The 16,898-nt window shown below is 46.3% G+C and overlaps 1 protein-coding gene across 1 annotated transcript in view; it reads left to right on the top strand.

Annotated features, from left to right (window-relative positions):
• Positions 1-16,898, top strand: part of dntt (deoxynucleotidyltransferase, terminal) — a 187,238-nt gene that overhangs the window by 109,437 nt on the left and 60,903 nt on the right. Inside the window, exons 8-9 of the mRNA XM_068002427.1 lie at positions 6,838-6,940; positions 14,891-15,181. Coding sequence (XP_067858528.1) covers positions 6,838-6,940; positions 14,891-15,181 — 394 coding nt within the window. The remainder of the gene's footprint in view (positions 1-6,837; positions 6,941-14,890; positions 15,182-16,898) is intronic.

Here is a 16,898-nt window from a genome sequence, read left to right as displayed (position 1 = left end):
GAGCCCCCCCCGCCATGAACCCGCCGGCTCGGGGGTCCGAAAATCGAGCCCTTTGTGTCCTCATCGCAACTTGCTTTTCCACCTATCTTTGTATCATCAGCAAATTTGGTCACAAGACACTCTGTTTCTTCATCCAAGTCATTGATATATATTGTAAATAGTTGAGGCCCCAGCACTGATCCCTGTAGCACCCCAATAGTTACAGATTGCCATTTTGAAAATGACCCTTTTATCCCGACTCTTTGTTTTCTGTTAGCCAATCCTCTATCCATGCCAGTATATACCCCCAACACCATGAGCTCTTATCTTGTGCAGTAATCTTTTATGTGGCACCTTATCGAATGCCTTTTGAAAATCCAAATATACTGCATCCATTGGTTCCCTTTTATCCACCCTGCCCGTTACTTCCTCAAAGAACTCTAATAAATTTGTCAGATATGATTTCCCATTCATAAAACCTTGTTAACTCTCCTTGATTGTATTATGAGTCTCCAAATGTCCTGCTACTACTTGCTTAATAATGGATTCTAGCATTTTTCTAATGACAGTTTTCCAAGCCGCTTCCTTTAAGACCCTCGGATGCAAGCCATCAGGTCCAGGGGATTTGTCGGCCTTTAGACCCATTAGTTTGCCTAGTACTTTTTCTCTAGTGATAGTGATTGTTTTTAGTTCCTCCCTCCCCTTTGCCCCTAGATTTTCTACTATTATTGGTATGTTATTAGTGTCTTCTACCGTGAAGACAGATACAAAATATCTGTTCATATGGTGATATTCGGGGTTTCAATCGGGGGGAGCGGGGAGTGTTGGTGATATTTGGGGTTTCGACTAGGGGAAGTGGGGAATGTTGGTGATATTCGGTGTTTGGATCGGGGGGATTGGGGAATGTTGGTGATATTCGGTGATTGGATCGGGGGGATTGGGGAATGTTGGTGATATTCGGTGATTGGATCGGGGGGATTGGGGAATGTTGGTGATATTCGGTGATTGGATCATGGGAGTCAAGGAGTGACCGGGGTCGTTAGAGTGATCATGGGGAACGATCGCTGGGGGGAGTCGGATGCCGCGGGGGGCGGGCGGGGGGAGTCGGACGCCGCTGGGGGCGGGGGGGGAGTTGGACCTTGCAGGGCGGGTGTCCTACATCGCCGGGGGGAGTCGGACATCGCGGTGGGGGGGGGTGGAGTCGGACATCGCAGTGGGGGGTGTGGGCGGAGTCGGACGCTGCGGGGGGGGAGTCGGATGCTGCGGGGGGGGAGTCGGACGCTGCGGGGGGGGAGTCGGACGCTGCGGGGGGGGAGTCGGACGCTGCGGGGGGGGAGTCGGACGCTGCGGGGGGGAGTCGGACGCTGCGGGGGGGAGTCGGACGCTGCGGGGGGGAGTCGGACGCTGCGGGGGGGAGTCGGACGCTGCGGGGGGGAGTCGGACGCTGCCGGGGGGGGGAGTCGGACGCTGCCGGGGGGGGGGGAGTCGGACGCTGCCGGGGGGGGGAGTCGGACGCTGCGTGGGGGGAGTCGGACGCTGCCGGGGGGGGGAGTCGGACGCTGCCGGGGGGGGGGAGTCGGACGCTGCGGGGGGGAGTCGGACGCTGCCGGGGGGGGGAGTCGGACGCTGCCGGGGGGGGGGGGAGTCGGACGCTGCCGGGGGGGGGAGTCGGACGCTGCCGGGGGGGGGGGAGTCGGACGCTGCCGGGGGGGGGGGGGAGTCAGACGCTGCGTGGGGGGAGTCGGACGCTGCGTGGGGGGAGTCGGACGCTGCGGGGGGGGAGTCGGATGTCATGGGGGGGGGAGTCGGACGTCGCGGGGGGAAGTCGGACATCGCGGAAGGGGTGGAAAGTCGGCCAATCATGAGATGGGGGCCCATCGTGACGGTCCCATCATGGGCTGTTTAAAAGGTAAGCTTGGTGGGCCAAGGGGAAGCACTCCTGCTGCTCCTGGCCTCTGAGCAGTGCAATAAAGGCACTTACCTCATGGATTCAACCCCTCTCGCCTGCTTTCATCTTAAAATTAAGATTAAAATTACCCCCATGGTCTCTGTCCAATTTTTTCAGTCTCTTAAGAAAATTGGAGAACCATAGTAGACTTATAGGAAAATAAAGCTCTGCGGAATTTCTGTCAGGTCCTGAAGCTAATTGATAAACAGTTGCCAGCCAGAAAGCTACCTTGAGCTGTAAAAGAACTTGTCAAGAAGGACATTAATGAGCTTGGTGACAGGAAAGTTCTTGTCCCAATGGTAGTGGTATTGAAGGGGACTGATAAAGTGCACTTGTGTATTGATCCAAAGCCACTAACAAAATCTTTAAACGTAATAACTACACTTCGAATCATAAGTGATGTTCTGCCTTAACTAGCAAAAACAAAAATATTCACAGTTGTGGATGCAAAGAATGGGTTTTGGCATGTTGTATTAGATAAAGAATCAAGCCTCCTAAGTGCTCTTTCAACACCATTTGGAAAATACAGATGGTTTGCAGATCACATTTTAGCCTACAGTACAGATGAATAGGGCCATGATCAGAAACTGGAGGCCGTTTTGAAAAAGAATCCAAGTAATGCACCCAAAAGGCTCCAGAGAATAGAGTTACTTTGTCAAAAGCATGAATTTAATGTTATTTGCAAGAGAGGCAAGGAGATGCTTCCTACTGATATTTTGATCAGAGTAAATCTATCTCATATGACAGAAAGGTTGACAATGAGGAAGTCATGGCTACTGATACAGAAAAAGAGATCAAAACCATTAACGTGCTGCAATATTTACATTTATACCTACTGAGGATGAGTTGACCAGAGTAAGCAAGCTACTGGAGTATATGAAGTTCTGAAATGACAATTAGCAAAGGATGCACTGACACAAGAAGATGTGCCACTGCAGATTGCTGTGCATTTCAATATTGGAGAGGAACTTGGCATACAGGATGGACTGATACTCCAGGGGGAGTGAGTAGTTGTATACCACACTGGGTGAGAGAAGAAATGAAGTGCCGAGTTCACTCAAGATACATTGGAATGCAAGATTGTCCACAGGGAGCTGGTGATGTGATTTACTGGCTTCTGATGAGCAAGGACATGGAGACACACTTATTAAGATATGATGTATGCCAGAAGTTTCAAGCCAAACAGCAAAAGGAACCACTTATTAACCACCAAATATTAAAAAAGCCCTGGAAGAACAATGAGTGTTTTCTGTTTAAAATGAATGAAAGAAACTATCTCAGATGTTTTGACAATTACTCTGAATTCTTTGAAATAGTTAGATTTTCTGATTTTTTAAAAAAGGGATAGAAGTCATAGCTAAGATGAAAGCTTAGTTTGCAAGTCATGCCATGGTAATCCAAATGAAGTTATATCAGACAAGTGACTACTGCTTAACCCAAGGGAATTCCAACAGTTTGCAAACAATTAGGGGGCATAGATTTAAAGTGATTGGTAGAAGGTTTAGAGGGGAGCTGAGGAAAAGATTTTTCACCCAGAGGGTGGTGGGGGTCTGGAACTCACTGCCTGAAAGGGTGGTAGAGGCAGAAACCCTCAACTCATTTAAAAAGTATCTGGATGTGCACCTGAAGTGCTGTGACCTACAAGACTACGGACCAAGTGCTGAAATTAGGCTGGGTGGCTCATTTTCGGCCGGCACGGACATGATGAGCCGAATGGCCTCCTTCTGTGCCGTAAATTTTCTATGTTTCTATGAATATGAGTCACGTCCCCAGTTCGCCAAAGTATTTACCATCAAATGGCAAGGCAGAGAATGCTGTTAAAATTACAGAGGCAGTCCTAGAAAAAGCACAGGCACCTGGTATATTACCTCGCTCTTCCTGACTGGTATGAAAGATGCAAACTTCATCTATTGCCCAAGATGAATTTTACCCCAATTGTTTATTAGTTTTTGATTTCAATGTAGGTTTGTGTATTTTTTCAAAAACTTCATGAAGGCAAAACTGATTTTGTAAGGACGGCTGGATATTATGTTCTCATTGGATTTATTTTTTGGTCTCTGGAATATAACAATTGTCCTACTTTGAAATTGGGTGAGCTGGTGTCCCAGTTCGCTTGCGATGGTCTAAATCATTCACTAAAGAATTAGTATCACACCACTAAAGAGACCTTAGCCATTACACAATATTCAATCAATAAATTTAGAAGTTTATCATTTGGAAAAATGAGAGTCAAAAAATAATGGCAGATGGGTGCTTCCAGTGACCATCCATTCATCAGACAGTCTAAGTAAATGAATTTAATTTCAAGATCTTGGAAAAATGGAGAAACAGTTGGATGTGATGTTATTGATTTTGTTTCTCTCTTGATAATGCTTTCTTTATCAATGTCAGGTAGTCCGAAACATTGAAGTGTTGCAACATTCTATTATTTAATCATTCAGTGTTGCAACATAGCTTATGGAGAAGGAGACAGCACAGCTTGTTAGTCTTCAGTATATTGCTGATATTGCTGATGCTTTTAAGCGATAACAGAATCAGATTCATGGCAAGTAATATTACTCCTCTCACATCAGTTGTAAGGTCTAGACTGTATTTAGTTTGGCTGAAAGGCAGAATCTTTCCTTTTAGTTTTAAAATATTAAGTTGTGTTCTACAATTTTTCACTGTTTCAGTGATAAATGGCCAACTCACATGAAATCATGATTTAACGCAAAGCCATAGGCGGAAAAAAAATTGGTTAGGGCCTAATATTGGGATTGGGTAGCATGATCCGCTATTACCCCAGGCCCAATGCCCCTGTGCAGGCAGGACGAGACTTTTGTGAGGCCTGAGGACTTACCTTCAAGCAGCGTTCTGAATCAGCTCTGACACGAGGATTCAATGCAATTTGCACTTTCCATCAGCAGGGGGAGCCCCAATCTCTTAAAGGCAGGCTGTCTCATAAAAATCTCTTAAAGGTAGCTGGTATCTGTTATTTGCTGAAAATAACAGTCTGCTGTCTGCATGGAGTCTGAACGGAGATCAGACATCGCACATGCAAAACACAGATGCAGCTCCCGTCCCTATGTTTACAAACTGATGAGTTATGTTAAAACATTGAATAAAGGTTGCGCACTACTAAATCCCACATCTTCCAATCTGCACCCCAGACCTCACCAAAATGCTGATCTGAGTATGTACCGGGCCTGCGAGAGTGCATGCACCAAGGTTCTCTGCTGATGCACTAGAGACCTTGATGCAGGAGGTGGACAGAAGGAGGGACATCCTATATCTGCAGAGGAGGTGGGGGGGGCGGGGTTAGGAGGCCCTCCAGACATATACCCAAAAGTCAGTGGGAGGCAGCAGGGGACAAAGTCAATGCCAGGCGCACAGCACCACGAACATGGATGCAGTGCAGGAAGAAGTTCAATGCTTTGATATGAGTGGTCAAGGTGAGTGAGGTCAACTGTCAAGTGGCGTCTCCTACCAATTACACCACTGCACCATGCACTACACCCCCATCACCCACATACCAACAAACTTTTTCCGTCAGTACTCAACTCTTCCAATCAGATGCTTTCTCTCACCCTCACACATTACCACTGTTGCAAGCCGCCCACCCACAACTCACAGGCCACACACACTGGCAGCTATTCACCCATGACAGGCACGTCACTCATACACACATCCCGCTTTCTTGCAGGAGAAAGTGTCGCATATCAGGAGGCAGCAAGTGGCAGTGGTATTTATCCCCTCGAGCCAGTTCTGCCATTCAATGAGATCATGGTGGACATGTGACCTAACTCCATATATCTGCCTTAGCCCGATATCCTTTAATACCCTTGGTTCACATCAATCGCAGATTTAGAATTCACAAGTGAGCTAGCATCAGAAGATCGTTCAAAACTTCTCCCACCCTTTGCGTGTAGCAGTGTTTCCTAACTTCATTCCTGCGAGTCCTGGCTCTAAATGTTAGGCTATGTCCCCTAGTCCTAGAATTCAAGTATAGGTGACCTCCAAAAACAGTTACAAATGTATTGGCAGCCAGAAGCAATAATCTAGACACTAACCTGTTAATCTTGCAATGGTGCCTTTAAATAGCACTGATGGGGTTCCCCCAGGCACTCTAAGACACGTTCAGGTGGTTGTCGTTAAGACTATGCGTTGAGTTGAGCGTTAGGTCCCCAAAACACTCGAAATCAGCGTTGCACACTGATTGTATCCATTTTCTCCTTACTTTACATGCTTCCAACATTCGGTATTTGCGCTTGCACTAATACCTATACCAAGATGGCGCCCGGCGCACGTGATGCTGGAAACATGGGTGCGCAGCCAAGACACCATCTTGGATGCTTGGGAGGCCGCGTAGCACCAAAACAATGGGCGCTACACAGCCCAATTTCTAGCCCAGTGTATCTCTTGGTTTATTCTTCTAAGTTGTGAACTTAATGGTGCTCCGTTTATTATTTATGCAATAAGAAACATGGCTTCAGATAGTGACACCGTGGTACATAATTACTCCTCTTTTTATGTCCTCCATAGAGTCCTAAAGCCAAGAGGAGGAAATGGTTACACCTCAAACTCATAGTTGCTGTTAATGCTGATCTGTGTTAGCCAATATAGGGAGCCTTAGTGGGGTGGGATAGGTCTTTATGACAATTAATTCTTCTCCTCCCTCCCTGGGTTTCACTACCATAAGGCTTCCCACCTAATGACCCGCTCATGAATAGTTCTAAAATTTGAGTATCATTTCAGAAAGGAATTGAATTTCAGCCTTCTGAATAGGAAGTTCAGTGTGAGAGGGACCAGAATTATTATCCATGATTATTTAAGACTATTTTATTATGCATTCATAATCTAAGAGTGTTTATGTTAAAATGATATAACTAAATTACTCACAGATCCTAGCTTTGGTCTTTTTGTGTTTACAGAGGTAAAGAGATTGGCCATGATGTGGACTTTTTGATAACTTGCCTGGAGGAAGGAAAGGAAGAGGGTCTTCTGCATAAAGCAATCAGTAAACTGGACAGACAGGTAGATATCACCTGTGTGAAGTTATCGTGCCTTAGGAATAAACAACAGAATTCATATTATTGTCTGTACATCATTTAGTTTGTTTAAATGGCAACAATTTATGAAAAGGCAACAAGTTAAAAATCAGCCAAAGATCAACCAAAGAGAAATACCTGGTCTGGAAAATGTGTTCACTAGATTCTAGTTAGAATGGCCTTATGAGAGCAATTATGTGAAGAATAAAAGATAATTGATTCTGAGTTTCAAGACTGGAACCTAGTCGGCAAAGGGGAAGGACTGATGATAACATAGGCCCTGTATTTTAACTCTGGGCTGGTTTTGGGTTGGTGGGTATCGGGGTGAGTTCAAAACTCACTTGCTGGCTCAGAAAAAAGCCTTGGGTATTTTAACTCCCGGGCCTCATTAGAATTGCATGGGCGGGTTTCCCACCCAATTCATTGACACACAGGAAAACCCACTCACATCTGGAGCACAATTTTTGGCGGGACAGCCAAAGGCCTATATAATACGACAATGCCTTTTGCCTGATTTCGCTGTAGAGTGTTGCTGGAATAAATAGTTTCACGATGAGTCGCAGGCACAGGTTTTCTGAAGCCTCCCTGGAGGTCCTGCTGGAAGAAGTTAGGGTGAAGAAGGATGTTCTCTTTCCAGCCAATGGAAAGAGTATCACAAAATTCCAAGATCATCAGGCATAGAGAGACATTGCAGAGATTCCCAACTGCAGGAGCATCGCTTCCAGGACCTGGATGCACTGCAGGAAACCCTTTAATGACCTCCCAAGAGTAGCAAGGGTGAGTACAGCTCTTCATTTCTGCATAACTGTCAATAACACATGGCAATAGACCTTTCCCCTCTACCAAAGCACTTCCAACAATTCTCTCCCTTCCATCAGATCCTTCACCACCAGCTCAAGGGCACACTATACTACCTCTCATTCTCATTACAAACACACACTCACCTCTTCCTTGCTCCCTTTCTGCAGCCACTCACAGCATTCTCTCCTCATATTCCTTTGCAGAATCACCAACTTCTCTCAAGGCTCTTTCCACACTTCACAATCCACACACCTGCTTTCCATTCAACACCTCCCCATCCTCATTCCATTTTTCTTTTTCTCCCTCTCAACATCTGCACAACAAGCAGAGGCTCCACACATGTGCACTCTCTTTTTCAGGAGATAATCACTGACTCTCACCCTCACTTTCTGTCTGCAGGACGAGGCAGCATGCAACACAAGGGAGAAGAGTAAGACTGGGGGTGGATCAGCATGAACCTTTCTGAGCTGGAGCAGCACGGGCTGGAAAATCAGTGGCCTCTCGAGAGCTGTCAGAATGGTACATATAGAGGCGGGGGGTTTTTTCAACAGGATCTCCGACTATTATCTTCATGAGCTTCTGAAAAATGCACACTCAGGCAGCTTGACTACATCAAGCTGCATTGTGATGCCTGTTATCTGCTACTGTCCAGCCTCTCAGTGCCATGCCAGCTCTTGTCACTTTTCTCTTTCCTTTAGGTCCTTCTCAGCAGCTTTAGCCCGCAGAAGAAGGAGGCACAGTCACACACCGTGGACACGATTTTAAAACAAAAGTGCGGGTGCGTTGGGGGTGGGGTGGGGGGGCATGGTGGCGGCAAAGAAAATCACATTTTTGAGGAGCTGGCAGAAATCCCGGCTCCAACACGCCTAAGAACGCGCATGACCCAGAGCCATCTGGGCACGCGCGCCATTCCCGAACCTGGAAGTGCCTGCGGGATGATATTTAAAGCAACAATTCACCTATTTAAAGTCTTTAAAAAAGCCATAAATGCAATTAACTATGAAGGCAAGCGGTTGCAACACTCGCAACTTGTTTCCTGTGCTGTGTGAAACACTCCATGGGAAACAAGTCGGGTTTCAGCTGGCAGTCATTTGGATATTTCAATGCCTGTTTGACAGATGGGGATAAAAGGTGAGTTACTGCAGCAGGGCACTCAGTTCTCTCAAACAAACTTTTGGCTGGGAGATCTTTGTGTTTAGACTGAAAATTCTTGGTTTCCACTCAGAATTGTTGTGTTTACACACATTTACCAACTTTTCGGCCCCCCTCAAACTGACACCATCAGGATGGGGGGTGCGAGGCTGCATTCACCAGTACATCCGAGGACGAGGAACATCACCATCCTTGCCAGGCGTGCACTTCTGCCACTTGTAGCTCCACAACACAGTGCTGCACCATAGGCACCTGCACAAGAGCACAGAGGGGAACAACAGAGGGAGCGACGTCGCAGGAGGCACTACCCTCATCAGAGGGTCTACAGACTGAGGCTGAGCTTCCTGGACCTCTCTGAGGAGCAGTGCATATGGAGGCTGAGAGTGAGTCGCCAGGTAGTTGCGGACATCTGCAGCTTCCTTCATGCTGAGCTGCTCTCGGCTGGGCCTGGCGGCATCTCATTACCCATCGCAGTTAAAGTCACCACTGCCCTCAACTTCTTCACCTCCTGATCTTTCCTGGGTGCCACTGGTGACATCGCCGGGGTCTCTCAGCCGTCTGCCCACAAGTGCGTAAGGCAGGTCACCGACGGTTTGTTTCGCAGGGCTTCGCAATACGTCAACTTCCCCATGGACGACCTCAGCCAGATGGAGAGGGCAGTGGGATTCCACTCTGTGGCTGGCTTCCCATGTGTATAGGGTGCAATCAATTGCACGCATATAGCAATCCAAGCGCCTCCACACGAGCCAGGACTGTTTATCAACAGAATGGGTTTTCACTCCATCAACGCTCAGCTCATTTGTGACCACCGCAAGAGATTTCTTCACGTGTGTCAGATTCCCTGGCAGCTGCCATGATTCATTCATTCTGAGGGAATCCAACATCCTGGCCCTCTTCTACGCACCAAACAGTCTTAAGGGCTGGCTCCTCAGGGACAAGGGACACCCTTTGCACATGTGGCTAATGACATCTGTGAGGAACCCCATCAGCGAGTAACAGTGTCGATACAGTGACAGCCACATCGCCACCAGGTCGGTCATTGAACATGCGATAGTGCTGCTGAAGATGCGATTTTGGTGCCTTGATTGTTCTAGGGGAGCGCTTCAGTACCAGCAAGAGTCGGACGCATTTTAGTAGTGCATTATGCCCTGCACAACATGGCGCAACTGAGAGGGGTACCAGTTGCCTTCATCCAGCATCCGCATCTGCAAGGAACATTGAAGAGAAGCAGCAGCACGAGGAGGAAGAGGAGGACAAACATAATCGGGAGAACAGCAGCTCACCCGGCTGCTCGTGAGGCCAGGGAGTCTATTTGTTGTGGCCCTCCTCCAGTCCTCGCCCTCTCACGTGCATTTTGCGCTCTCTTCTAGAAGGGGAGAAAGTACTGACGTGTGAGTGAGTGAGGGTGAAGTGGTCAGCTGATGAATGCATTGTTTTGGGTGAGGCTGACCGTGAAAGAGGTGCATCAGAGGGTGAGTATGAGACAGAGACATCACATTGGATCAGGATTGGGGTGAGTGGTAGTGGTGGGGTCACAAATGGGGAGGTGAGGAAGTGCTCAGGAAGTGAAGGTAAGTTGAGGATGAGCCTTAAGCGGGTGTGAGGAGTGATGTGATGGAGTAGTCTTGGCAGTGCAGAATGATGTGAGGGGTGGGGGGGTGATGTGCGACACGGAATGCAGGAGAATCAGTAAGTGTACTCACTTTTGCTGACCTAGTTAGATCATTGAAACGCTTCCTGCACTGACCCAAGTGCGGGATATGTTGCTCCTGCTGGTGACCTCTTCTGCCACCTCGAGCCAAGCTTTCATAGTGGCAGAGGCCGGGCACTTCCTCCTGTCGGCCGGGTAAAATAGTTCCCTCCTCCTCCTCACCCCGGTCAGCAGCAGCTCAAGCGAGGCATCGCTGAATCTTGGAGCAGCCTTGCCCCTGTGCTGCTCCATTGTGTCTTCTTGCCCTTTGCTCCAGCAAAATCTATCGGAGCAATGGCCCTTTAAATCTAGACGCTGCAGCTGACAGCCTGTCATGCGAGTGTGCAGTCCGCCCACTGCACAGCTTTCGGCGGCAAACCCGGAAACAAGATTAATGGCCACCAATTAAGTCACGATTGCGTGGGGAACGGTAAGTTTTTATTATTCGGGTTACCCACACGTCTATTGACCCCCCCCCGCCCCTGCTGCCATCCAGTCCTGTCATGCCCTGTACAACTCCCAAGCACCAGAGGGCAAGGTTGTCTCCCAGCTCTGCTGAGGAGGACAGAGGTCTGGACTACAGGGGCCCAGCAATCAGAAGAAAACTATTTGTTTCACACAAGCAGCTATATCAGGTATTGGAAGGCCTGCCAAGGAGGTTCAGCACCATGGCTGAAAGTATGGAGGAATCCACTTCCAGCCTGTGTTGTGTCATCTCGCATGGCATCAGTGCTCTGCAATCTACCTTGGAGAGTGTGGCCACCTCTCGGGACGCTGCAGCTGGGCCCTCACAACAGGAGTGAATGTTCACCGCCGTTACAGCTTTGATGGAAGCTCAAACGACTGCCATGCAGGCTCTGGGCTCACGCTTATGCTCTGCCTTGGAAAAGCAGCTCTCCGCCTTGCAGAGACAGACATTGACCTTGGAGAGACAGGTGAAGCAAATGGATAGGGACTTTCAAAGTGTCACTCACCTTCTGCAGTCTCCTGCTGGTATGGGCTCGACGGGCCGAATGGCCTCCTTCTGTGCTGTAACCATTCTATGATTCTGATTCTTCTCCCCAAGATCAGTGGAAGTGATGAGCCGCAGTGGCGCAGTGGGAGCGGCAAATTTTGCCCCCTCTCAGGATGTCAGCATGTCTGCTCCCTGCCCCCCTCCCCAGCCCCCCTCCCCAACCCCCCTCCCCCCGAATCATGGTGCCAGACAGCCAGCTGGGCTAGACTGCCATGGCAGCAGCCGAAATTCTGCAGTCTGCAGCCGGGCCCCTCAAGGTTCGAGTACCCAGAAGTGGCCAGCCACGATCAACTCAAGGGTCTCCACATAAGCAGCAGCAATCATCCACCAGCCCTGCTGAGTCCACTGGGGGAGCTCCTCGTAGGAGTAATGAAGTTAGTAAACTTTCTTTCATGAAAAACACTATGGGTTAATCACTTGGTGACAGAAGAATTCTACACAGTTTTGTGTTTGGAATTCAAATCATCACCTTTATCACATTTGCACTTTGGTCTATAGTCTGTTTTCATTGCAGCTTCTTTGTCTACATTGTCAGAATGTCATTGATATAGAGGTTTGATAACTGGTCTCAAAGATGTAAACACCAACGAGAAGAGATACATCCAACCTTTGATGTTCCTGAAAGGATAGAAAAGTGGGCGGATGGGTGAGCATTGCAGAATAAAGGCATCGTGGCAGCTGCCAGCGAGACTGACGCGGACTTGCATTATCCGTTGGCAGTGATCACTCGCCAGTTGATGGAGTGGAAATCTTTCCTGTTCACATAGGCTGCTGGCTCATCTTCTGGTGCCTTAAAAGCTACTCTCATTAGTCCATTTTGCCCTGGACACAAAGGGAAGCCAGCCATTGCTGCAAATCCCAGAGCTCTCTTATTCTAGCTGTTCGAAAATTTCATTTCCACACCATTCACCTGAGGAAGGAGGAAGCCTCCGAAAGCTTGTGGAATTTAAAATAAATTTGTTGGACTATAACTTGGTGTTGTAAAATTGTTTACAATTCTAGCTGTTGGCATCCATTGCAAAGATAATGTAATGGTTTACTCTGGGAAGGAGGGCATTGGTGACCTGCTTAATGCACCTTTGCACTGCAGTCTGGGAGATACAAGTGATGTCCCCTGTAGCAACCTGGAAGGAGCCTGTGGTGAAAATCTTAAGGGCGGTGGTAACTTTGACAGCCACTGTCACAGCTCCCTGATCCAGCAGGCAGCGGGTCCTGCTGTGTCAGGCTGCAGAGGTCGGCAACAGCCAGCCTGCTGAATCGCAGCCTCCTCACGCGCTACTCCTCAGAAATATCCAAGAGACTAACTCTTGGCCTATTGACCCAGTGGGCTGGGTAAGGCCTTCTCCGAGCAGCTCCTCTCACCTGCTGTCTTCTAACAGGCCCGCCTCTGCTTGTCCTGATTGTTGAGGCTTCTGCTGCTCCTCTTCCTCCAACTGTTCATCCATCCAAAAGAGTGAAGTAAAAACAGCACCCATGATAAGCAATGGGTGCTTAATGAGGGTAGGTAAAGGAGGAAAATCAGAAAGAAGCAAATTGGAAGCTCAGAACGGCCTTGGAAATGCACACAATGGCACACAGATCCTAATGAGCTGCAGGTGACTGCCCCTTGAAATTCAGCATTTACTTAACGGGTTTGCTGCTGGATGGGACTTCTGACCTGCCCAGTTAAAATCATGTTGGGGTCAAAATGATGTTATTGGACCCCTATTTTAATTTATTCATGAGGCACATGCCTCTTTGCGAGCTGAGTCAGCTCCATGGTAAAAATGGCGGTCGGTGGGTTACCGGCAAAAACACAATTTTCACAATTTTCATGATTGTCACAATTTTAACTGTTCCTGCCAGACAAGTTGGGCTAAAATTGGGGCCATAGATTATGAAAACAAAGACCAGGTAATTTATAACCATCATTAAATTAAAGCCATGAACACCATGTTATTTGTTCTTTTTTAACAATATATACTTTATAAATTGCACATGGGAATTTTATTCAATTCTTATTTTTTCCCTCTGGAGTTGTCCATAATCACTCTGGCTGTTAGTGTACTCTAAGTCATTCTAGTTTGTGATACTAATAAAAGGATCTGAGAATCACGTATCATAGAATTTATATTGCAGAAGGAATCCATTTGGCCCATCCTTTATAAAAAGTAGTACATTGGTTCTGAAATGCTTTGGAACAGAGGAAGTGGAAGGCATTATATAAAATGCAAGGTATCTATTTCACACTCCCTGCTCACACAGACCTATATTGGTTTGCAATAAGCAATTTAGATTAATTTTAAATAGATGGATAAGCTTCAAGGAACACATTTGTTTGTTTTTTTGCCTTGGCTGCATATATTATATTTATTATGGTGTGACTGCATTAAAGGTGAACACTTGCTTCATAGTTTACTTGGCCAGCGCAGGGTCTTCAACAAGATGTATCTACAACAGCAATTTGTGTTTATATGGCACCTTGACTTTAAAAAAAAGCCTAAAGTGCTTTGCAGAAATGTGAGGAAAAACAAACTCTAATCTAATCTACTCTAATCCCAATTCCACGCTCTTTCCCCATTCACAAGGTATTAATAACTTGGATATCATTTACGGAGGTTCATTGAAAAATAATCTGCATTTAATTAATTCAGGGAATTCAGTATCCACCATACTATTCTCTCATGATCTCTCATCCATGATACAATAATGCATATGTTGATATAAGACAATTAAGTTAAAAGTTAGGTTAAAATAATACATTTTATTTAATATATTGCATTTGATCTGCAGTAATCTAACTACTGTACACTTTGTACAGCTGCATTCCTGTGAAAAACAATGCCTTTCACAGTCACCTCAGAGTGTGACAGTCCTCTGGAGGCCTAGAAAGCAATGATAAAGTGAAGGAAGCACAGGTTGACTTTTGCATTGTAACCTTGTCATAAGAAATAACATCTTGAAAGGATTTAGCATTAGCAATTAGGGTGGTCTATACTGCAGCTCTGGCCTTCTATGTGGAAAATGAGATTTGTCACATGGAATGCCCTTATAAAACTATTTCTTTTTTTTACTATTTTGTCAAATAACCTGTGAGTTGTTACAAGTATGAAGGAAAAAAATTGAATTTCACTGGTTTGACGGATGCTATAAAAATGTTGAACTGAAGGTCACGGACAGTTGTAACTTTCTTTGTATTTGTGATGTACTATTTTGTAAATTTGACAATTTTACACTGGATAACTCTGCTTATGATTTCAGTCAATAATTCATTCACAGATAATTTCCCCTTTTCTCAGGGTTTGCTTCTGTACTTCGATATTGTAGAGGCCACTTTGGAAAAGAGAGAATTACCCAGCAGAAAATATGATGCCATGGATCATTTTCAAAAATGCTTTCTGATGCTAAAATTAAACAAAGCACTTGTGGACAACAGTGTACCCTCCATGTCTGCGGTAAGGCTAACCACTAAGGGGGCAGAACCCGAAGAAAAGACTAAGATTAAAGATTGGAAGGCTATCCGTGTGGATCTGGTTATTGTGCCTGCTCAGCAGTATGCCTATGCACTCTTAGGATGGAGTGGATCAAGAGTGAGTAGACCTCTTGTTAAATTGTATTAAAAGTCTGCAAGCAGTGAAATAGATATACATATCTCTTTGAAAATTGTCTTTAACCAATAGGACCCAAGCAGACTCATATCACAGTCAATAAATGCATTAATGGCTCAGGAAATATATGTCTTCTCGGTGGTGTTTACATCTTTTCAGCTCACCCAGTTCTAACTCCCGACACCAGAGTAAATTACATTTTCAGACTGTCATCACCAAGACGAATTTACAAAAGTAGCAATCCAAGGCAAATCTGTATTTTTGCCAGTTAGAAATGGATTGAAACAACAGTGAAAATCCATTTAGGACAGACAGTCACATTGAATAAAGTGATGTGAATAATTGCAATGCAGCCAGCCGCAACTATTGAACCTGTACGTACTAATTTGACCATAGAATAAAAGAAATCTTACACAGTCATCCAAAAGACACAGCTGGCTGACACTATTTTTAATAGTATTGCCCTAACAATTTTAAATGATACAAAATAAAGACAGAAATCTTGTTTTTGTGGCACTATTTTATTCAGCCAGCTTTACCAAGAACAGTGTCATGGAAATCTGCATTACAGTACCTCAGCACATGTGATAATGTTTCTCTAATCTTGCACTTCGATGTTAATCATACATTGCTCTCCTGTATTTGTGACATCAGACACCTACTGGTCTTCATTACCTTCTTACCTTCGTGACTCCACCAACTTATTTGGACAAATAAATACCCCCAGGTTACAGAATTGTACCTGTAGTTCCACATGCTGGGAGTTACTAATCTCTTCTGTACCATCATGAGCAGGTGCCAAGAAGACAATAGGCACTTCCTCACAGAGACAAAGGGGTGGATTTTAATGCGGAGTCGGTTTCTGCTCCAGTGAGTTGATTTTCGGCCCGGCAGAAGGCCAAGGTGATTTTAACCGCCTGGCCTCAATTAAATGCTGTCGGTCCACTTCCAGCCTGAGTAGGACGCAGAGTGGCAGTCGGCAGGTGAAGAGCCACCTGCCCACTTCCAGTTAAGTGGTGGTTTCGTGATGAGTTTTGTGTGAGGGAAGGGGGCGAGTTCGGGGTAGGGGAGGCCGCCACTTTCCTTGTGGGGCCCCGAGGAGTGCTCCTGCTCCTCCTGGCCCCACAAAGGAGAATTTTAGACTTACCGGATGGGCCTCTTCAGACCAGCTGCAGACCTGCTTCTGCCTAGCTGGAATGCCACGGCAGTTTACCCATCAGGCCCCAATTGAAATTGCATCGGGGTCCTATTGACATAATAGGACCCCAAATTGCACAAATTTATGAGGCTCCCATCTGTTTTAGGTGGGCACCTAATCTGTCTGCAAAACCCTGCAGGTAAACATTTCAAATGGTGGGAAACAGTTGGGATCCGAGCAGATAAGTAAGCTACTCGTTTTTAACTACCCACCCGCCCAGTTTCCGCCGGGCGATTAGGGTTAAAATCAACCCCAATAAAAATAAAAAAAGAGAGACACCTGCAGAATTGCTCATAAACATGTCCAAATGGGTAGCTATGAAGTAACAAGAGAGCTAGGAATGGGTCACCTGCTTACAATCTTGCTAGGTGTATGTGCAGGACATGGAGAAGTCAGACAGGAAGGAAGGATGAGAAAAAAATCTTTAAAATATAATTTGTAAAGAAAATGGCATTTTATATCTTCTTGCTTCTCTTTCTTACTTTGATTGACAATGTTGTC

This window comes from Heptranchias perlo, chromosome 21 (assembly GCF_035084215.1).
Source record: "Heptranchias perlo isolate sHepPer1 chromosome 21, sHepPer1.hap1, whole genome shotgun sequence".
NCBI classification, from domain to species: Eukaryota; Metazoa; Chordata; class Chondrichthyes; order Hexanchiformes; family Hexanchidae; genus Heptranchias; species Heptranchias perlo.
Note: the sequence above shows the minus strand (reverse complement) of the source record. Positions and strands in the feature narration are given on the sequence as shown.